The sequence below is a fragment of the Pan troglodytes genome, chromosome 10, assembly GCF_028858775.2.
Source record: "Pan troglodytes isolate AG18354 chromosome 10, NHGRI_mPanTro3-v2.0_pri, whole genome shotgun sequence".
Classification (NCBI taxonomy): domain Eukaryota; kingdom Metazoa; phylum Chordata; class Mammalia; order Primates; family Hominidae; genus Pan; species Pan troglodytes.
In genome coordinates this window covers 100,263,580-100,286,458 of record NC_072408.2, presented here as the reverse complement: position 1 = coordinate 100,286,458, position 22,879 = coordinate 100,263,580, and the positions used below count along the sequence as shown (strand labels likewise).

The 22,879-nt window shown below is 43.1% G+C and overlaps 1 protein-coding gene across 3 annotated transcripts in view; it reads left to right on the top strand.

Annotated features, from left to right (window-relative positions):
• The first annotated feature begins 6,411 nt into the window (after positions 1-6,411).
• The window catches only part of UBE2N (ubiquitin conjugating enzyme E2 N), a 35,924-nt gene continuing 19,456 nt past the window's right edge, over positions 6,412-22,879 (top strand). Inside the window, exon 1 of one of the 3 annotated variants that reach the window (XM_063785993.1) lies at positions 6,412-8,886. In XM_063785993.1, coding sequence (XP_063642063.1) covers positions 8,420-8,886 — 467 coding nt within the window. In that variant the 5' untranslated portion in view covers positions 6,412-8,419. The remainder of the gene's footprint in view (positions 8,887-22,879) is intronic. The other 2 variants (XM_001139171.7, XM_063785994.1) reach the window with 2 other exon arrangements.

The window sequence follows — 22,879 nt, the reverse complement described above, 5'->3', positions numbered from 1 at the left end:
AGCATAAGAAAAAGTTGGGGCCGGGCGCAGTGGCTCACGCCTGTAATCCCAGCATTTTGGGAGGCTGAGACGGGCGGATCACGAGGTTAGGAGGTCGAGACCATGCTGGCTAACATGGTGAAACCCCATCTCTACTAAAAATACAAAAAATTAGCCAGGCATGGTGGCGGGCGCCTACAGTCCCAGCTACTCGGGAGGCTGAGGCAGGAGAATGGCGTGACCCCGGGAGGCAGAGCTTGCAGTGAGCTGAGATTGCGCCACTGCACTCCAGCCTGGGAGACAGAGCGAGACTCCTTCTCAAAAAAAAAAAAAAAAAAAAGAAAAAGAAAAAGTCAAGTGGTTTTGTGATTTTGTGATTACAAGAGGAATAAGTTTTCTGATTGGTGAATTTCATACTAATGAACTCAGTCTGCTCAGCCTTTTATCTTTCCCTCCTCCCATTTTTTCTCTCTCCTATTTTTTTTTTTTTTTGTCCCTGCCTCTGGCCTCATGCATTCCCATTTGCTGTCTTGGGTTAAGGAGCTTGCAGTTGTCTAGCTGTGCTAAGTGACTATGTAGCTATAATTGCAATTATGGGGCTAATGGGGGAACATTAGTAAGCCCAACTGACTGCTGATTTAGAGCTATATTCTCCAATCAGATTTATTGATAATGAAAGCAATATTTTAATTTCTGTCTGTTGTGTTTTTCAACTGGTCATAATTTCAGGAGTGGAACGCCAGGTATGGTGGCTCACGCCTGTAATCCCAGCACTTTGGGAGGCCAAGGTGGGCAGATCACGAGGTCAGGAAGTCAAGACCATCTTGGCCAACATGGTGAAACCCCGTCTCTACTGAAAATACAAAAATTAGCTGGGCGTGGTGGTGCACGCCTGTAGTCCCAGCTACTCGGGAGGCTGAGGCAGGAGAATTGCTTGAACTGGGGAGGCGGAGGGTGCAGTGAGCTGAGATCGCACCAATGCACTCCAGCCTGGGCCACAGAGCGAGACTGTCTCAAAAGAAAAAAAAAAATTCAGGAGTGGAAAGAGGTGAACAATGCTGAACACCCAAAACCCAACAACCTGGAATACTGAACACCTGGGGCCAACTTAAACTTGAACAATCTGAAATATCTCACACTTGGACCAAAAGAATTTGAACAGGCAGCAGGAAAGATATAGGTATTGGGTCAGAAGAGTTTAGAAAAGCAGGAGTAAGTAAATTATAAGTCAAGGTTCCTGTTGCAACTGTTTTGCTTTTCTTGAAAAGATCACATTATATGACATTGACTCTCAAGCTTTAGACCCTTCAGTGGCCCCTAGGGAGCTTGTTAAAAACACAGAGACATGAGGACTATGACTTGAACTCAGAAGACCTTGGGCAGGGCCCCTTCACTGGTATGTTCAACTAGTCTCTAAGGTGAGCAAGCAGTCTAAAGTTTGAAAACATCTGTTCCAGGGTATATCGGATCCCAAATCAATGCACTCAGAAGAAAAATAACAATTTCAAAAACATTTCTAATCATACTAGAAGCAGATGAATTTTTTTTTTTTTTTTTTTTTTTGCAGATAGCAAGTGACATAATAGAGAAACATGGGAGAAATCAATCAGACTTGAGACAGACAGGTGATGGTGAAGGAGGAAGAAAGGTGATGGGAGTGAATTAAAAAGAAACTTGGGTGGGGCACACCAGGTGGGAGGAAGTGGGAGAACAGTTTAGGCTGGGTAGGGGCTGAGTATGCAATCACTGGCAGAGTTACGAAGTGACTGAAGCCCAGGGACGTGGAAAGCAAATAGTTCTCCTGGGACCCTGAAAGGGTGGCACACAGGCGGAGAAGTGAGCCCTGCTTTGCAGAGTTCCTGTTCCAGCCAGGCTTCTGGCCAAACGTCTTGAGTCACCAACCTCTGGAATCCTGTTTCCACTGGGAACTGGCCCAGACAAAGGAGACGAATATACGTGTGGAACACCCTCCTCCATCCACTTTTATTTATTTATTTATTTATTTATTTGAGACAGAGTCTTGCTCTGTCACCTAGGCTGGAATGCAATGGCGCAATCTCGGCTCACTGCAACCTCCACCTCCTGGGTTCAAGCGATTCTCCTGCCTCAGCCTCCCAAGTAGCTGGGATTACAGGCACGTACTACTACGCCCAGCTAATTTTTTTTTTTTTTTTTGTATTTTTAGTAGAGATGGGGTTTCACCATGTTGACCAGGCTGGTCTCGAACTCCTGACCTCAAGTGATCCGCCCACCTCGGCCTCCAAAGTGCTGGGATTACAGGCATGAGCCACCCCACCCGGCTCCATTTACTTTTATAGGAACATTGCAGAATCAATGATGGATCCTACAAAATCACTCTAGTGGTGCATGCACTTAAAGGTACTTAAAGCTGTCGCTAGGTGAGATAACATTCACAAACACTTTGTAAAGCATAAAACACTAAACAAAGCAAAGCTGTATTACTCTGATTCTCCTGGGTCTCATGTTTCCCAGGGTCTTCCATGTGAGACAGCACTCCTTAGGGACTGCCTATGACCCTGGAAGATCCCACTCAGGTCCTTCTTACAGGCTGGTCTTGTGCTGGTTAAGAGTTTGTAAGTGCTCAATGTCTTATGATGAAGGCATGAATATAAGCCACCATGCAATTTTTCTTCCTTTTTTAAAATCAGTGAGCAGTCTTTTCTTCCCACACCCCTACCCCACCCACTGCCTGTTTGAGTCAGTGTTCATGAACCTTCCTCTCACAGATTCTTCTGTCTTGATCACCCACGAAACAGTTTCCCTACGCTGCAAGAAACAATAAGGGAACTTGCAAACAAATACTTCTGCCTGATGACAATTGTATATGAATTGAAATAGGACCTCTGTTAAAGGTGACTGATATACCATTTTCCAAACTGAACTACTCTATTCTTTTTCTGCAAAGCATTAGTTTGTAGAAAAACTCTGTTGCTCTCCAGAAGGTCAAGTTGAAAGGTTTAGAGATTGACGTAAACATCCTGTGCTTTCTGTAAGTGTTCACTTACGGATCATGAATCTATGGCAACCATTCTCAAACAGGTGTTTATATTCAGCCTGCACCGATTGATTTATTCCCTTGACAAGTATTTTTTGAGAGCATATATGTAGCAGTCCCTGCACTTGGGCCCAAGATACAGTGGTAACCAAGACAGAGAAGATCCCTGACTCTGAGAAGATCAGGCACATATGTCCTAAGTTATTGTCTATAGGGTAAATAGTACTTAGGTCTCTGCCATTACGAGACCAAAGTAGAAAACCTGGAATATTTGGGGGTGGGTAATGAGGAAGCAGCAAGGGGCAGTAAAATATTGTTTGGGGGAGTTGGGACTCCTCTAATGCCTCCAACATAGCATTCATTCTTATTTGCTTGTGCCCTGTAAGATAATGCAAAGGCACTTGCACTTTCAGTCCCAGAAGGAGCAGAGACTGGAAAAAAACAAGAAGAGTGCGGCCTGACAAAGAACCAAAAAAAGACTAATTAGCTAAGAGTTCTGGTCTGGGCGTGGTGGCTCATGTCTGTAATCTCAGCATTTTGGGAGGCTGAGGTGGGTGGATCACCTGAGGTCATGAGTTCGAGACCAGCCTGACCAACATGGCGAAATCCCGTCTATACTAAAAAATACAAAAATTAGCCGAGTGTGGTGATGTGTGCCTCTAGTCCCAGCTACTCAGAAGGCTGAGGCAGAAGAATTGCTTGAACCCGAGAGGCGGAGGTTGCAGTGAGCTGTGATCGCACCACTGCACTCCAGCCTGGGCAACAAAGCGAGAGACTCTATCTCAAAAAAGAAAAAAACAGAAAAAAAGAAAGAAAAAAGAGTTCTGGGCCAGGCATGGTGGCTCACACCTGTAAGTCCAGCATTTTGGGAGGCAGAGGCAGGAGAATTTCTCGAGGCCAGGAGCTTGAGACCAGCCTGCACAACATAGCCAGACCCAGTCTCTACAAAAAAATTAAAAATTACCCAGGCATGGTGGAGGCTGAGTGGGGAGGAGTTGGAAACTACATTGAATTATGATTGCGCCACTGCACTTCAGTCTGGGGCAACAGAGCAAGACCCTGTCTCTTAAAAAAAAAAAAAGAGTTATGGCTAGCACTGCTCAGCTTAGTGAAGCTATCTGGCCACTGTCATCATTTATTCAGTACCATGGACCTGGACCAGCATCTTTTTGCTGAGTTTTGAGTGTATTATATAATTCCTGATCAGCACTGTTAGAGCTTTGAATACCTCTTGAGCAGTCTATTGAAATTAGTGAACTGAATACATATTTCACATTTTGAATAGGTAAAACATTCACGTGGTTCGTAATTCAAAAAGTATAAGAGTACACAGTAAAAAGCCTCCCTTTTACATTTGTTCTCTAGCTGCTCAATATCCCACCTCTGAAGGAATCCAGTTAGTTTGTTAAAAAAATGTTTTGTGGGTACATAGTAGGTATATATATTTATGAGGTACATGATCAGTTTTTTAGATATCCTATTTTATCCATATTTTATGGGTATAGTAAATAGGATTTTTAAAAATAAGTTTTGGCCAGGAATGGTGGCTCACACTTGTAATCCAGCACTTCAGGAGGCTGAGGTGGGAGGGGTCGCTTAAGCCCAGGAGTTCGAGACCATCCTAGGCAACATGGTGAAACCCTGTTTCTAAAAAATTTAAAAATTAGCCAGGCATGGTGGTGTGCATCTGTAGTCCCAGCTTCTCAGGAGGCTGAGGCCCACTTGAGCCCAGGAGGTTGAGGCTGAGGCTGCAGTAAGCCATGTTTGTACCACTGCACTCCAGACTGGGCAACAAGTGAGACCTTGCCTCAAAACATTTTATTTTATTTTATTTATTTTTTGAGACCTAGTTTAGCTCTTGTTGTCCAGGCTGGAGTGCAATGGTGCCATCTCGGCTAACTGCAAACTCTGCCTCCTGGGTTTAAGTGATTCTCCTGTCTCAGTCTCCCAAGTAGCTGAGATTACAGGCATGCACCACCACACCCAGCTAATTTTGTATTTTTAGTAGAGACAGGGTTTCACCGTGTTGGTCAGGCTGGTCTCGAACTCCTGACCTCGAGTGATCCACCTGCCTCAGCCTCCCAAAGTGCTGGAATTATAGGGGTGAGCTACTGTGCGTGGCCAAACAAAATTATTTTATTGTTTATATTGAAGGTATACAACATGATGTTATGGAATATGTCGTATCAATAGTAAATAGGTTACTATTGTGAAACAAATTAACATATCCATCGTCTCACATAGTTACCTATGTTTTTGTGACAACAGTAGCTAAAATCTACTTATTTAGCATGAATCTCATACATAGCGTAAACTTATTACCTATAGCTCTCATATACATTAGCTCTCTAGGCTTGTTCTCATGTACATTAGCTCTCTAGACTTGTCCTAAATATCTGCTACTTTGTACCCTCTGATCTACATCTCTGATTCTCCATCACTCCACCCCACAACCTGCTCCGGGTAACCACTGTTTTGTTGTCTATCTCTGTATTAGATATAGTAAATAGGATTCTTAACTAGCCCTCTAATTTGAGAACTGTATCTCAGCCCTGTGACAACCTGTTCTAGAGTATATCCTGTTCCACAGGATTTATATGAATCGGAAGTTCAGATTTTCGTTTCCAGATGAGTTTAGTGCGAGCTGTCCTCAAGAGGGGAAAAAAACAGAAAAAACAATTTGGAGAGACAGGAAAAATGTATATGTTAAAGTGTTAATACTCTCAGAGAATTTTATGCCATCAGACCAATCTCTACCAAACAAGGTTATACTATCAAGTTTTAAAAATCTGGTTTCCTAAAGAAAACTACACATGGTTCTATCAAATTACAAAAAATAAGTGATTGCTAAGTGCTGTGTACTGTTCTAAGTACCTTATACAAATTACATCATTTAAACTTCCCAACAAGCACATGAAGGTAAGTATATTTAATAGGTGAAGAAAACAAAGGACAGAGAAATTAAGCAAAGTGTGTTTTCAAACCCAGACTGGGAGCTCCAGAGCTCTCACTCTTAACCTAAATGATACTTATTGTCTGTTCTGATAGAAAATAGACAAAAGGAGGCCAGGTGGAGTGGCTCACACCTGTAATCCCAGAATTTTGGAAGGCCGAGGCAGGCGGATCACTTGAGGCCAGGAATTGAAGACCAGCTTAGCCAACATGGTGAAACTCCATCTCTACTAAAAATACAAAAATTAGCAGGGGGCGGTGGCACACGCCTGTAATCTCAGCTACTCTGGAGGCTGAGGCAGAAGAACTGCTTGAATCTCAGAGGGAGAGGTTGCAGTGAGCTGAGATCATGTCACTGCACTCCAGCCTGGGTGACAGTGAGAGACCCTGTCTCAAAAACATAAAAAAAAAAAAGCACCTGGCACCTCTTTTTGTTTTGCTTATTGTTTTTTTTTGTTCTCGTTTGTTCAGAATTTTTTGTCTTCAAGTGTTAGTATCCATCAAAATTACCCCTGATGTTTAAATGCAGATTCCCAGGTCTCAGCACTGACCTAGAGAATTAGAATCCCTGGGGGAAGGGCTCAAGCTGCAGGAATGCTTTTTTAAAAACAAAAAACAAAAAACAGAAAACAGTGCCCTAGATGATTCCAAGGCGGGTGGCTGGTAAGCATACTCTGACAAATATTATACATGTGGCAGTTTCTTTCCCAAAATTGGCCACAACCATACTTTCCATTACATATATGCTGCTAGTTCCTAGAGTCTTGCAGCTCCCCTTTCAAGAGGTGGTGTCCATGTTCCCTGCCCTTGAGACAGTGTGGGTTTTGTGGCTGATTGACTGATGGATTATGGTTATTGTGATGCCATGTGACTTCCACGAGGCCATGTGATTTCCACGGCTGGGTCAAAAAAGGCGATTTAGTGTCCATTTCAGCTTGCTAGAACACTTACTCTTGGAGCCCAGCCACCATGCAATGGGGAAGCCCAAGATGCCCCAGGGAGAGGCCCATTTGGAGTGAAACTAACAGCCAGCACCAACTTGCCCGCCTTGTGAACCATCATGGAAGCCAATCTTCTGGTTGCACAGGCTGATGCAGCACAAGCAGAGTGTGCCTTCCTGCCAAGCCCTGCCCAGACTGCAGACCTACACACTCCCAACACAATACCACTCTGCCTTTCTGCCTACCAGCATGAATTATCCTGGGTCCTCTATAAAATATTCTGAAAAGTATCTTTGTCCAGTTTCATTTACTTTTGCAGATTCTTCTAGTCACAGAACCACCTATTGCAGACTTCTGGTTATTTGAAATTCTCATTATTACCTCTGAACCTTGGCTTCTCATCTAAAACGTTCTGTTAATAATAGAGACTACTTCATCTGTTTCATAATTGAATGATGTATTAAATTTATTAACCATTTAGCATCGTGCCAGCACAAAATATTTCTTATTGTTCTTAGTAGGTTTCTTGTATTCAGAGTTCTTTAGTGCACTATTTTTTCTCTCTCATAGCTCAATGCCATTTCACAGGCCATTTCCTATGCTTGGCATACTCTTCCCTACAAGGTCAGGTAGGTTCTTACTCATCATTTAGGACTTCACTTATTTAAGAAGGCTTCCCTGAGTTCTCAAGCAGTTAATGCCTCTCTGCTAAAATAGCACCTTGGAGGAACCTGTATTACAGACAGCCCTTAACACATTGGATTGTAACTAATTGTTTACTGGTCTCTCTTCTCCATTGGAATCTAAGTTCCTGGAAAGCATGGTCAGTCTTGTCTTCATTTATTCACCATCTACTGTCTGTTAGTGTGCTAGGAAACACTGTGGTTAAGTAGTTAAGGGCCAGGTCTTGGCGGATCTGCCTGGGGACAAAACAGCTCCTTGGAAAAGATTAACTATCTAAGCCTCATTTGTAAAATGGAAACAACACCTCCTCACGATTGCTGTGAAGATGAAGTAAAGTGCTTGCAAACAGTCCATCACACAGCAAACCATCCGTCATCAGGATAAAATGCTTCCCCAAGAATTCAATTTTCGGGCACCCCCACTCTAATTCTCTCATAGGACCTCGCACTCTATAGGTAATCTCTGGTTTACGGATTACTCTGGGTTCTTTAAACCTCTCCTTGGTCATTCGTCCTGTTAACAATTCTGAGTCTCAACCTTTAGGTCTAGGCGTTCAGAACCATTCTTCCCGCCTCCAACTCGCTCCAAACCCTTTTCCTTCAGCCTACCCTGGGCCTAGGGGTGTGTCAGAGGTCCGATTTATACAATTTAAACATCAAAACTCCCCCAACAGCGTGTGAATAACTGGAGAGACCCCCAGTCAGAGCTTTGCCACCGAGTTTCGGTCTTGCCCTCCCTTTGAGGAAGGAGCAAGACGATGAGCCCCACCTCAGTAGTTCACTGCAGAGCCAGCAGGGAACGCGCGCAATGCAGGCTGAACTGAAAGAACGAACGCGTGAATGAATGAATGGGATACGTCGTAGGCCAGGCCTCTGTTACGTCGTCCACCGGCGCGGGCGTGGCCACGGTTAAGAGAGACGCGCGCGCGGTCGGGCGCGGGCCGTGCCGTACCACCGTCGCAGGCAGGCTCGGCCACGAGCGCCAGAGCCCCGCGCCTCCCCTCGCGGCCTCTCCCAAGTCCCTGCCCCGCCGCAGAGCGTCACTTCCGCCATCCCCGGCCGCGGTTGGGGCGGGGCGCACGGGGGAGGGGGCCAGGTCGGAGGGAAGCCCGCCCGTGCCCGAGCCCGCGCCTGAACAGGGACTACATTTCCCGAGGGGCCTCGGCGGCGGCTGCGGCGACGGGCGCGGCAACGTCCCCCGGAAGTGGAGCCCGGGACTTCCACTCGTGCGTGAGGCGAGAGGAGCCGGAGACGAGACCAGAGGCCGAACTCGGGTTCTGACAAGATGGCCGGGCTGCCCCGCAGGATCATCAAGGTAACCGCCCAGGCCGGCCTCCAGCTCTTCGCTCTGCTCTCGTCGGCTCAGCTGGGCAGGCAGCGCGGCCTCTCGCCTCCTTCGGCCCGCGGCCCGCTCTGGGAGGCCCGAGGCGGCGCGGAGAGGGGTTGGCCGCGGCGGCGAGGGAAGTCGGGTGCTGAGGAGGGGGCGCCGGGGAGACTTCCGGCCGCGGCGGGGCAGCCGGACAGCGGGGACCCGGGGCTTCCAGGCGGCTGCCCGGCGGGCTAGGGAGTGCTGTCCCACGCCCCGGCGGAGGGTGGGGCGGCAAGGCTGCGGGTCTCTGGGCTTGGGCGCGGGCCTCCATAGCTTCTGAGACCACCCCCCGCCGGAGGCCGCGGGCGCGCGGGAATCGTGGCGGGGCTCGGGCTCCTGGTGGGGATTGTGCCCGACAAGGTCCCTCGGCAGCCGAGCCCCTCTTCTCCGCCCCGACGGGGTCGCGGAGGTGCGGCAGCCGCGGGTGCAGAATGAATGAACCGGGAGGGTCAGGCCGGGCGGGGCCCTGCGCCCCGGGAAGTGGCTCTGGGAGGCCCGCGCGTCCTGCCGCGGTCAGCACATGCTCGCCCCTGGTTGCCGCGGCTGCCTGGGTCCCGGGACGTGGGGGCCCCGCGCCCCGCTGCCCTTGCTTCCGCGATCTCTCTCTTCTGAATACGTTTCCGCTCGTTTATCTCTGCGAAGTGATTTTACTCTGGTTGGCAAACTCAGACCTGTTCCGAGGAAATAGTTTTAACACAAGGCTGGGGGAGGGCCGCAGTTATGGGGGATTCTCTTTCTCTCTCCTCTTTTCTCTCTCTCCTCTCCTCTCTTTTTCGTAGATATGAGGCCTCGCTATAGTGCCCAGGCGGATTCCAAAACTCCTGGCTTCAGAGATCTTCCTACCTTGGCCTCTGTGGGGGATCTCGTGAAATCTTTTGCCCCTCAATTTTGTGCGTTTTAATTATTAATTGGCTGTTTATGAATACTGTGTTTTGACAAGTATATATGGAACCATGACATTTTCGATTCTTTGATTTTGTAAAGTCTTAAGGAAATACCGACAAGTCTTCAGACGTGAGATATTCCTTGTCATCACAACAACTAAACCTTAAATTTTTGTGTCGGTTTTTATGAAGGAAATTAGTTGCACATTTATGTGACTAAATGCGCCAGTTAAAGTGACTCAATTGCAGCATCATTTTGCTTGATATAACCTGGTGAACGTGTATGTTAATCTTGTTCATTCTTGTGAAATCTATGGGGAGATGCATACTAAGTGGAAGACCTGTTAGGCTTCGAGGATGATGTACTGTATACTGCTTCATCCAATTGCATTTAAATATATCTGAGATGAGGGAGATGTCACTGACCTAAGGGTGCTGATGTAGAGAAATAAGACGTTTTTGTATGGTAGAAATTCTTAGAAATGAGAGAAGTAGAACAGATTGTCAGGGAGCACTGGAGTCTAACAATGTGAATCTTCATAGTACGAAATTTGTTGTGTGTGGATTTATCTAGGATTCCGTCCAAGGAGTTTTAATTGTCATATGTATTGGCAGGTCCTTACAACGTGGTTTTAGTTATAATGCAGTCACATGGTCCCCAAAGATCATGTTTATTGAGGCCCCAGTTGAAAAATGAATAGGGAGTGATAGAGCCATACATCAAATATCCTTGTTTTCGTTGTTACTTAGGTTATTGACCAAGTACATAATGCAAGTTGACATTCATGATGATTCTCTGAAATACATAGTGAACTAAACATTTAACACGCATTTTTCTATTTTTGATTATGAAGATATGCCCGGTAATATGAAAGTCTTGGATGAAAAAATAAATTCTGTGGAACCTTGTTTATAAATTTACAGAAATGGTTTAAGGCAATAAGTTGAAGTCCTCATGATTCAATTCATTTGGCACACAGTAATTTAATTTACACTGGGCATTTACATTTTGCTGTTCAAACTAAGACAGTAGTAACTCATACTGTGATATATAATCTTAATTTTACGGTATCTTGTTGACAACATCTATCTAATGAATGGCACCTTGATTTGGGTTTTATCTTATTAGTTTAATGTCATTTATAGCTTAAAAGGATGGTTTTCTCTAATCCTTAAACAGAAGACTAAAAGACTAGATTTTTAAAAGTGTCCATGCTTGTGTTATGTAGGTTGTTCCATAATCAGTGACAATGCTTTAAAAAAAAAATCAGAATTTATTTTTAAAAGTTGCCTCTTTTCTGTCAATCACTATACAAACTTCTGTGTGGTGGATGGGGGTAACGGTATTGTCCTGAGGCAATAGGGACATGACTTTGTTGATTGGACTGTTAATTTGTTTTATTTCTGGGTGATCTTTGACTTTCTTCTTTTCTTTTTGTTTTCTTTTCTTGAGACTCGTCTCACTCCGCTTCCAGGCTGCAGTGCAGTGGCAGGATCATGGCTTACCACAGCCTTGATCTCCTGGTCTTAGATGATCCTCCCACTTAAGCCTCTTGAATAGCTGGGACTGCAAGGTGCATGCCACCACACCCAGCTAATTTTTGTAGGGACTGGGTTTCGCCATGTTGCCCAGGCTGGTCTCAAACTCTTGACCTCACACAGTCCACCCATTTCAGCCTCCCACAGTGCTGGGATCACAGGCGTGAGCCACTGTGCCCCGCCTGACCTTTGACTTTGAAAGGATGAAATTTAGTGTTGATATAACATCAGTGTTAGCATTCTCATCTAATGAAAATGTTAAAATAAGGTGGCTTGATTTGCATGACTGTTAATATGATGCTTTCTAACTTACAATGATCACTATTTACATTTGTAGATTTCTTAACCATTTGATTCTTACAGACATTTTTGTGAACTAGACAATATATTTTGCAGTCTAGAAACTGACTTAAATGACTTTCCTAAGGTAAAGCTGGTAAGAGGCAGAATTTGGATCTTGATTAGTGTAACATTCCCCTGTCTCTTGTTACTGTAAAATGACTAACTACAAATACAAGATGATTTTCTGGACTACTATTCACCCAGTTGCTATCTCATTTAGATTCCTGTATCTAATCCAGTAGCAAATTCTGTAGGTTCTGCTTTCAATATATGTACTAAATCAGACACTTTCCCCCCTGTCTTTCAAACCTCTGTTCACTTCCATCATTTACTGCCTGGCCTCCTGTATTAGCCTACTTTGGAGCAGCAGCTAGTGTTATCTTCTTAAAATATAGACCATGTTACCCCCCTGCTAAAAACTGTAGAGGTTCTCCATCACACTTACGTTAGAATCTTGCCTTTTCCCCCCCTTAGCTATAAGGCCCTACATTCATCTGGGATGCCTACTTCTGAGCGCATCTGCACTTCTCTCTTTGGGTCACTCCACTGTAGCCACACTGTTGCTTTGCTGTACCCTGAACAATAAGTGGTTGAGCTTATTCCAGTCACAGGACTTTCCTCCAGTTTGTTGCGTTGCTTGCTTTGTCCAGTTGTTCCGTTCTTAGCTCATATGTCATACCCTCTACCTAACCTGTCCCGTATAAACCAGTTTCCCTTTTTCCTCCCCCACAATTTTATCCTCCTATCTCCCTTTCTTCTGTATAAGTGCTTATTACTGTTCGAAGTTATGTTATTTACTGTTTATTTCTCTCTATTCCCCATTAAACCTTCATGAAGTTAGGGACTCTTGGATATCCCGGGCATTGCTCATTCGTGCCTAGACCAATCCTCGGCACATAGTAGGTACTGAAATATTAATAGACTAACTGAATAGATGAGCCTTAATCTCAATGAGCAATAATTTGACATTGTTACTCCTTGGTATATTCTGTCTGAACCAATGTCTGAGCTAAAAGTTAAAGCTAGTCTCGTTTTCCACCCATAAGCTCACTTAAAAAGGACATCAATCTTCTGCATTATTTCTTTTTTGTGTGCCTACTCTGCTTATGTATCTTTTTTTATTAACTAGGAAATGCACACGTAGAGCACATTTGAAAGGCTCTGAAGGATACATAGAGAATCCCTCATCTGTCCTTCAGCATTCCAGTTCCCCTGCTTAGAAAACCACTGTTTTTGTTTGTTTGTTTGTTTGTTGAGACGGAGTCTCCCCCTGTTGCCCAGGCTGGAGTGCAGTGGTGCAATTTTGGCTCACTGCAAACTCCACCTCCCAGATTCAAGTGATTCTCCTGCCTCAGTCTCTTAAGTAGCTGAGACTGCAGGCACGTGCCACCACACCTGGCTAATTTTTAGTAGAGATGGGGTTTCACCATGTTGGCCATGCTGGTCTCAAACTCCTCTTCTCAAGTGATCCACCTGCCTCAGCCTCCCAAAGTGCTAGGATTACAGGTGTGAGCCACTGCACCCGACTTCAACCACTATTTTTATTGTGTATCCTTACAAGAAGACCAGAGCAACTTTCTGCTATAAGTTAGGCGTCTTCTCCTTCTCATGCAAATACCTTGATTCCCTTCTCTTCCCCTCTAACCACCTATGTATCTTCAAGTTGACTTTTTTTTTTTTTTTTTTTAAAGAGACAGACTGCTGCTTTGTTACCCAGGCTGGAGTGCAGTGGCTTTTCACAGGCGTGATCATAGTACACTATATACATACAGCCTCAGATTCCTAATATCAGGTGATCTCTACCTTCAGCCTCCAGTATCTGGGATTACAGGCATGCATCATAGTGTTCCGCTTTGGCTCTTTTTTTTTCTCAAAGGGCTGTTTAATGGAACCTTATGGTTAGACTTTATTTTATTTTTTCAAATATTGGAAATGTAATACTTTTTCAGTAGAGATGGGGTCTTGCCATGTTGCCTAGGCTGTTCTCGAGCTCCTAGGCTAGGCTCAAGTGATTCTTCCACCTCGGCCTCCCAAAGTGCTAGGGTTAACAGGCATGAACCACCGTGCCTGGCCTAGACTTTATTGTAACTAATTGCTTATTCATAACTTTCAGAATGTTTCCTAAATTGTACTATATAAAAAATGCTGTAACGAAGTTTTGTATGTATGGCATTTTGCACAAGTGTGAGTGATATTGAGTCTTAGTAGTTCTGTTTTAAGCTAGAATCTTTAGTTTCGTTTTTCTGCCTTATCTTCTGGACCAAAGCTCTTTTAGCCAATAAAAGTGACTGAAGCTGGGCATGGTGGTTCACACCTGTAATAACAGCTCTTTGGGAGACTGAGGCCCAAGGACTGCTTGAAGCCAGGAGTTGAGACCAGCCTGAGGAACATAGTGAGATCTCCATCTCCACCAAAAAAAAAGTGAGCAGTTAAAGCTTAAAGTCATAAAGGTTAAGAGGTACCTAAAATGTCCCTCAAATGAGAGGTTCTGCATAATCCTGTCATAAAGAAGAATCACTTTCGGGAACCGATAAGTGAGATCTATAGTTATGGCCTTGGTCAAAACCAAATCTGTTTCAGCTTTACATGTTACATTGATACAGTGACTGACATTCCTTTAATGGTCTTTTCAGAATTAATCATGAGGGCTGAGCACTGTGGCTCATGCGTATAATCTCAGTACTTTGGGAGGCTGAGGCGGGAGGATCCCTTGAGCCCAAGGTTTCAAGACTGGGCTGTACAACATAATGAGACCTTGTCTCTACAAAAAAATAAAATGAAAATTAGCCAGGTGTTGTGGCACACATCTGTAGTCCCAGCTACTCAGGAGACAGGTGGGAGGATTGGTTTGGCCCAGGAAGTTGAGGCTGCAGTGAGCCTAGATCGCGCCACTGCACTCCAGCCTGGGCGACAGAGTGAAACCCTGTCTCAAAATAGTAATAATGATAATAATGAAAATGATAAAATACAGTCTTGGGAAAAAGTAGTTAACTTACCCTAAGGGTTGACTTATTTGATTAAAACCTAGTGAGTCAACCTTCTGGAATTAGAATTTTACCAGTCTTTCGCAGAATTTACTTTATGTCTCCCTTCCCCACTGGTCCCTTGTCTATGGTGCTGAAAAATTTACTTAAAAAAATACATTTAATTAAATTTTTTGAGACAGGGTCTCTGTCACCCAGGCTGAAGTGCAGTGGAAAAATTTACTCTTCTATTTGGTGTGATTTAGCCTCAAATTCTTAAAAATCAGATACAGTCTGATTTTACATTGAGACTTGAGTTTACTTTTTTAATAGGATTTTTTGAAGTACACACATTATTTTTTCCTATTACTGTTTAAAAGCCACTCATTTGATAGGTATTCTAGTGCATAAGATATTTTTTTTTTGTAAGAAAAGTGATTTAGAAAACTCACCTTTTATTTATTTGAGACGGGAGTCTTGCTTTGTTGCCCAGCCTGGAGTGCAATGGCACAATCTCGGCTTACTGCAACCTCTGCCTCCCAGGTTCAAGCAGTTCTCCTGCCTCAGCCACTGGAGTAGCTTTACTCTCTGCCTTGGACATTTTTTTTTTTTCTTTTTTTGAGATGAAGTTTTGCTTTTGTTGCCCAGGCTGGAGTGCAATGGCGTGATCTCGGCTCACTGCAACCTCTGCCCCCTGGGTTCAAGCGATTCTCCTGCCTCAGCCTCCCTAGTAGCTGGGACTACAGGTGTATGCCACCACGCCCAGCTGATTTTTGTATTTTTAGTAGAGGCAGGGTTTCACCATGTTGGTCAGGCTGGTCTCGAACTCCTGACCTTTGGTGATCTGCCCACCTCGGCCTCCCAAAGTGCTGGAACTACAGGTGTGAGTCACCGCGCCTGTCCTACCTGTTGTTTTAAGCTCTGAAAATACTTGTCTGATAATGTTTTTTTCCAACTAAAAAAAGGCATGGAAAAGTTACCATGATGTTTCAGAAATATATGTACCTCCAGGTGGGGGCAGGGAAACTTAGCCAGGTATGGTGGTTCATGCAGTAATCCTAACAGAAGACTGAGGCAGGAAGATCCCTTGAATCCAGGAGGCCGAGGCTGCAGTGAGCTATTAGTGGCACCACTGCACCCCAGCCTGGGTAATAGAGGCAAGACCCTGTCTCTTAAGTAAATAAATAAATAAATAAAAACTCATTATGATGAAGACAGATTTGTTATAAGTTGTAATTAAAATCACCTTTGGAATTTTAAAAAAAACTTGTAAAAAATTTGACCAGGAACAGTGGTTCTTTAGTTCTTTCAGTTGTCTCACTTAAGAATTTTCTGACCTCTTCCTAGGAAAAAAAGCTATTTTTTTTAACGTATGACTTCTGGGGATTCAGATTCTTGCCAAGTTTATTTGTGGATTCCCTAGGTCTCCATGTGCTCCATGTTAAGAATCCCTGGACTGCTTTTGATAGTGATTAAACTTTCAGGCTCTAAAGATACTGTTTTAATATACTATCTAATGTTTTGATTATGAAATGTGAGCATAACTGAAAGTTAAAAATAGCAGTCAGTTCAGTATTCTTTTTTAAGCTCCTCTGTGTCAAGCAGTTCCTTTAGTCCAGATTGATCAACTCCTGCACAAGTGAAATTAAGTTGTGTCAAATTATCAAGTACTTTAGTATTCACTGTGCTAAATGACTGTGACTGGAAATGTTATGCATTTGCTTTGCTGAAGTTTGGAATTTTTTCCACACGTGTTAATGACCACTCTTAAAACCAGAGTTTTTTTTGTTGAGACAGAGTCTCGCTCTGTCGCCAGACTGGAGTGCAGTGGCATGAACTCGGCTTACTGCAATCTCCACCTCCCAGGTTTAGGCGATTCTCCTGCCTCAGCCTCCCGAGTAGCTGGAATTACAGGCACGCGCCACCACACCCAGCTATTTTTTTTTTTTTTTTTAGTAGAGACGGGTTTCACCATGTTGGCCAGGATGGCTTCAATCTCCTGACCTCGTGATCCACCCACCTCGGCCTCCTAAAGTGCTGGGACTACGGGAGTGAGCCACCAGAGTTTTACACATTAGAGAACATCTGTTCTGTCCTTTTCTTTCTCTGGTGAGGAATTTGTAGGCCAAAGAAGTTGGATGACCAGATTCCTGATGTACAATTCGGTTCTTCTTCTTTTTTCCCTATACCTTATAGGATAGTTTACCTGTGTAAATTGATTTAAGAAGAAAATATGCTACAGATTCAAGTTGTATGGATTCTGAACACACATTATATTTTCTGTTATAATGAACTATGGATGCATATGTGCTATAGAAATAAATACTAGAAACAAGGAAATGAGGACAGCAGCATCCAGCAGGGGCTTTTGACATCACAATTATAGTAATCATAGTTCTGATTTAGGTGCCAAATTCGTATCTTATACAGTGCTGCTTTCTAAAAACAAAATAAATCTGAGAGGCATAGTATATGTAATAATATTATATCAAGAAAAAGAATTCTTATGTGCGTATGCGAAAAACGAGTTGGACTGTTGTTTCATTATAGAGTTGAAATTTTCTTTGCAAATGTAATATATGAAGGAATCAATGTGGATATACCAATTAGGCAATGAAATAATAGGGAATCTTTTAACTTCAGCTAAAATCTTAGCAGCTTTTAAAATTTCTTCCCAAGTGAAGTGACTGATGGCCCTAGGGTCTTCTGTGGCAGAAACATGACTGTGTGGTTGGAAGAACTGGATAATTGGTTAAGAGCCCTCAGAATCAACAGAAATACTTCATTATTATTCGTTCTTTCAAGGGCTACGTGACACCATTGGGGGCATGTTATATTTTTTAAAAATCCTAGCCAGGCGCGGTGGCTCACGCCTGTAATCCCAGCACTTTGGGAGGCCGAGGCAGGAGGATCACACGGTCAGGAGATCGAGACCATCCTGGCTAACACGGTGAAACCCCGTCTCTACTAAAAATACAAAAAAATTAGCTGGGCGTGGTGGTGGGCGCCTGTAGTCCCAGCTAGTCGGGAGGCTGAGGCAGGAGAATGGCGTGAACCCAGGAGCGGCAGAGCTTGCAGTGAGCGGAGATCACCCCACTGCACTCCAGCCTGGGCAACAGAGCAAGACTCCGTCTCAAAAAAAAAAAAAATCCTGGATGAAGCTATTCTAAAATTTCTTGAGTACTTAGGCACAGACATTTTTGGTTTTGAATTGGCCAGTAACTGAGATGCTTCTGAATAATTAGGATTCTACTGTAATTTAAAGTAATTTTAGATACTGGTTTCAGAATCTAAGGTTGACATATTTTGCATTAAAACAATTGGCTATGTTGTCTTTAGATTTTCAAATTTTTTTTTAGTTTTCAATACCTTCACATTATGTCTCTGTCAGTTTGGTTAATTTTGGGCAAATGAATTTATATTTTGAAAGTCTTTACAGTTCTAGGGATTGAAGGCATTGTAGTTAAGGAAACACTAGAAAGAACTAACAAATTTATATCATGAAACCGTTGGTGATTTTTTTATTGCTCTGTAACTTTCTTAAGATTACTTTATAGCTTATACTCAGAATGTTAGTAAGTAGCTGTTTTTTTTGTGTGTGTGTGTGTGACTCTTAAAGACAACTAGATTACCATCTTACTATGAGGCAGGGACAAAGTGGTTTTAGTAACATAGGCTGATCCCAAGGCCAAATTTCAGTTTTCTGTAACCTTGTGATTTGTATGTCTCTTTATTATCCATTCATGAGATTTTTTTTCAGTTCAATTAATTGTACATTCATTGAATGCATAATATGCATTTACCAGTAAGCCAGGTGAACAGGAAAGGCATCCCTGTGTAATGGAAAACACAGTCATGAAACAAGAAATTTCTGTGGCCCAGGCTGGAATGCAGTGACGCGATCTTGGCTCACTGCAACCTCCGCCTCCCGGGTTCAAGCAATTCTCCTGCCTCAGCCTCCTGAGTAGCTGGGATTACAGGTGCACGCCACCACACCCGGCTAATTTTGGTATTTTTAGTAGAGACAGGGTTTCACCATGTTGGTCAGGCTGGTCTCAAACTCCTGACCTCGTGATCCGCCCGCCTCAGCCTCCCAGAGTGCTGGGATTACAGGCAGGAGCCACCGCGCCCAGCCGAGGAAGTGTTTTTAAACTTGAAGAGTAAGAGTTTGCCGGGCCAAGAGAAGGAGGGAGTGTGAGTGAGTTTTTGGCACATGGGGCAGCAGATATGAAAGCTGGAAGGAGAGACAGAAAGCATGGCATCATCTAGAAATATAGTATGTGATGGATAATAGAATCAGGGTCTCATCAAAAATAATTATTACTGTTTAATGACTGTGTTCAAAGAGTTGGCATCAAGAATTGTTAGGCAAACAAAGTGTTTCTAATTATGAAATTCATATTTAGTCTGTGAACTATTCACCAGCATGCAGTGTGGCAGCTGTTCCTGAAGTGAGGTTGGTCATATAGTTTTTATTATGTAAAAATAGACATCTTTCATTGGCATTGTGTACCAGGCACTGTTCTAAGCATGTTACGTGCATTAATTTACTTAATTCTAATTGCAGTTTTATGATGTGTGGATATTAGTATCATTCCTATTTTATAGCTATGGGAACCTGCACAGAGGGATTTATTAGTTTGTAGAGCTATGATTTGAACCCAGGTGGTCTGATTCTGTAGACTGTGGGTACTGAAGAACATATCTATTCCTAGATAATAACTGGCAGTGCATGTATTTTTATACTGTATCATTTGGACATCTGAAGTGGAAACATGTTTAAGAACAGGATCTAAGTGCTTAGCTTACTTGTTTTGGGTTGTGTTTTGTTTGTTTGGTTGGTTGGCTTTTTTTGAGACGGAGTTTTGCTCTTGTTGCCCAGGCTGGGAGTGCAGTGGCACGATCTCGGCTCACTGCAATCTCCGCCTCCCAGGTTCAAGCAATTCTCCTGCCTCAGCCTTGTGAGTAGCTGGGATTACAGGTGCCCGCCACCACACCCGGCTAATTTTTGTATTTTTAGTAGAGACGGGGTTTCACCATGTTGGCCAGGCTGGTCTCGAACTCCTGACCTTGTGATTCGCCCGCCTTGGCCTCCCAAAGTGCTGGGATTACAGGCATGAGCCACTGCGCCTGGCCGTGTTTTTTTTTTAAGATAGGGTCTCACTGTGTTGCCCAGGCACGATCATGGCTCACTGCAGCCTCAGCGTCCCGAGTAGCTGGGATCACAGGCATGCACTACCATCCCCAACTAATTTAAAAAAATTTTTTATATATATATAAAATATATATTATGTACAATATAAAATATATATACATATATAATATATGTTACATAGAGACAGGGTCTCCCTATGTTGCTCAGGCTGGTTTTGAACTCCTGGGCTCAAGTGATCCTCCTGTCTCAGCCTCCCACAGTGTTGGGATTACAGGCATGAGCCACTGAGCCTGCCGCTTTTCTTGGTTTTTTTTAATCAGAAGTCTGTTTATTGTAATTTAATTAGAGGCTTTCTTACAAACATGAGACCCTGTTTAGTAACATAGTTCACCTTAAGATGGAATGCCTCTGGTCTGGATAGCATATTCTTTTCCTCCCCCTCCCCACCCAGCCAGTCCTGGATTTGAGGAATTTTGTGGTTCTGGTGAGAAGGGACTCTTTGCTGCTCTTTCTTACCAGCAAAATATACAGTCTTGAATCACTTAACGATGGAGTTACTTTCTGAGAAATGCACCATAGGCAATTTCATCATTGTGTGAACATCATAGAATATATTTATACAAACCTAGATAGTGTAGCATGCTACACACCTAGGCTATGTTGTATAGTCTGTTGATCCTAGGCTACAAACCTGTTTAGTATGTTACTGTACTTAATACTGTAGGCAGTTTAATGCAGTGGTAAGTATGTGTGTATCAAAATAGGAAAGGTACAGTAAAAATCTAGTATAAAAGATAAAAAATGGTATACCTGTATAGGGCACTTACCATGAAGGAAGCTTGCAGGACTGGAAGTTGCCCTGGGTGAGTGGTGAGTGGATTTGAAGGGCTAGGACATTACTGTGCACTACGATAGACTTTATAAGCATTGTACACTTAGGCTACACCAAAAAATTATTTTTTAAAATGTTTCTTCAATAATAAGCCTTGGCTTACTGTAACTTTTATATTTTATAAGTTTATATTTTTAAACTTTTGATTTTTTTGTATTAACATTTAGCTTAAAACACACATCATACAGCTGTGCAAAAATATATTTTCTTTATATTCTATAAGCTTTTTTCTCTGTTACAATCTTTTTTAAAAAAACTTTTTGTGAAAAACTAAGACATACACACACATATTAGGCCTATTCAGGATCATCAGTATCACTGTCTTCCAGCTCCTCTTGTCCTACTCGAAGGTCTTCAGGGGCAGTAACACACATGGAGCTGTCATCTCCTATGACAACAATGCCTTCTGGAATACCTCCTGAAGGACCTGCCTGAACCTGTTTTACAGTCAACTTTTTTTTTTTAACAAGCAGAAGGAATACACTCTAAAATAATCAATGAAAGTATAGTATAGTAAATACTAGGCAATAGGAATTTTTCAGTTCCATTATAATGTTGTGGGACCACTGTCTTTTGTGCAGTTGATCATTGACTGAAACTCATACAGCGCATGACTGTATTTAAAGTACCACTGAATCAGACTAATTTTAAACAAGAATTTTTTTCTCAGTAAGCCTAAAAATATGTTAAGAGTTATCTTGCATTCATTTATATATCAAGTTGAGTTTTGTGTTTTCTTTTTCTTTTTTTCTTTTTTTTTTTCTTTGTTTTTTTTTTGAGACAGAGTCTCCCTCTGTCGCCCAGGCTGGAGTGCAATGGCATGATCTTGGCTCACTGCAACCTCCGCCTCCTGGGTTCAAGCAGCTCTACTTCCTCAGCCTCCTGAGTAGCTGGGACTACAGGCGTGCACCACCACGCCCAGCTAATTTTGGTATTTTTAGTAGAGACGGGGTTTCACCATGTTGGTCAGGCTGGTCTTGAACTCCTGACCTCGTGATCCGCCTGCCTCAGCCTCCGAAAGTGCTGGGATTACAGGCATGAGCCACTGTGCCTAGCCTACACTTTTTCAAATAAAGCACACTGTCCAGGACCCTGTCTTTATTGTTGTGGTTCAGGTAAGGGTTAAACTAAAAGTGCTGCAAGTTCTGTTCAGGGGCCAGCACTGACTGTGATTAGAGAAGTACTTGGCCAGACCTTGCCTATTTCTTCTCCTAGTTTAATTGGCAGGGCTGCTGATGTATTGGCAAGGATGCCAAGACAAGAATCTATGGGCTATTTTCTCTGAACACTTGTTTCTAGTCTGAGTACTTAGTTCATGGTTATACATTGGAATTATCTGGGGAAGTTTGTAAATTTAACATTGCCAGCACAACATATTTTTGTTGTTTTAAGAGCTGCTTATGATTTTAGTGTACACTTTGCAGAAACACTGGTCATATGTGTTCTTGGCTTCAATGCAAAGATGGGTAGAATGGGAGACAAAAGTAAAATCATACAGCTAGCACTGCTTTGTATATTGAATACAAAGGCATCAATGGGAACACCAAAGAAGTGACAGACTGGCCTGGAAAACCCTCAAGGTTGGTTTAGGGAAAGGTTTTTAGAGGATGATATTTGAGCTGAATTTTGAAGCATAAGTAGAAAAGGGGGAGTAGAATGTCGACATATCAGACCCAGGAGATATTTCAACTAAGACTGTGTAACTTGAATCAGCATGTCTATGCTTGGATCACAGATACTTAGCTTCAAAAGTAATCTTTTAACTTGAAGTTTCTTTTCTTCAGAAGTTGTAGTCCATGAATATATATTCATTACTAAAATTTCTGTTGGCTGGGTGCAGTGGCTCATGTCTGTGATCCCAGCACTTTGGGAGGCTGAAGCAAGTAGGTTGCTTGAGCCCAAGAATTCGAGAACAGCCTGGGCAACATGAAGAAGCCCCATGTCTACAAAAAAATACAAAAATTAGCCAGTTGTGGTGGCACATGTCTGTAGTCCCAGCTACTAGTTGGGAGGGTGAAATGGGAAGATCACTTGAGCCTGGGAGGTTGAGGCGGCAGTGAGCCAAGATTGTGTCACTATACTCTAGCCTGGGCGACAGAGCAAGATCCTATCTCAAAAAACTGAAAACTCTGTTAACATGCTGTGAATATGTTATATACTAAAT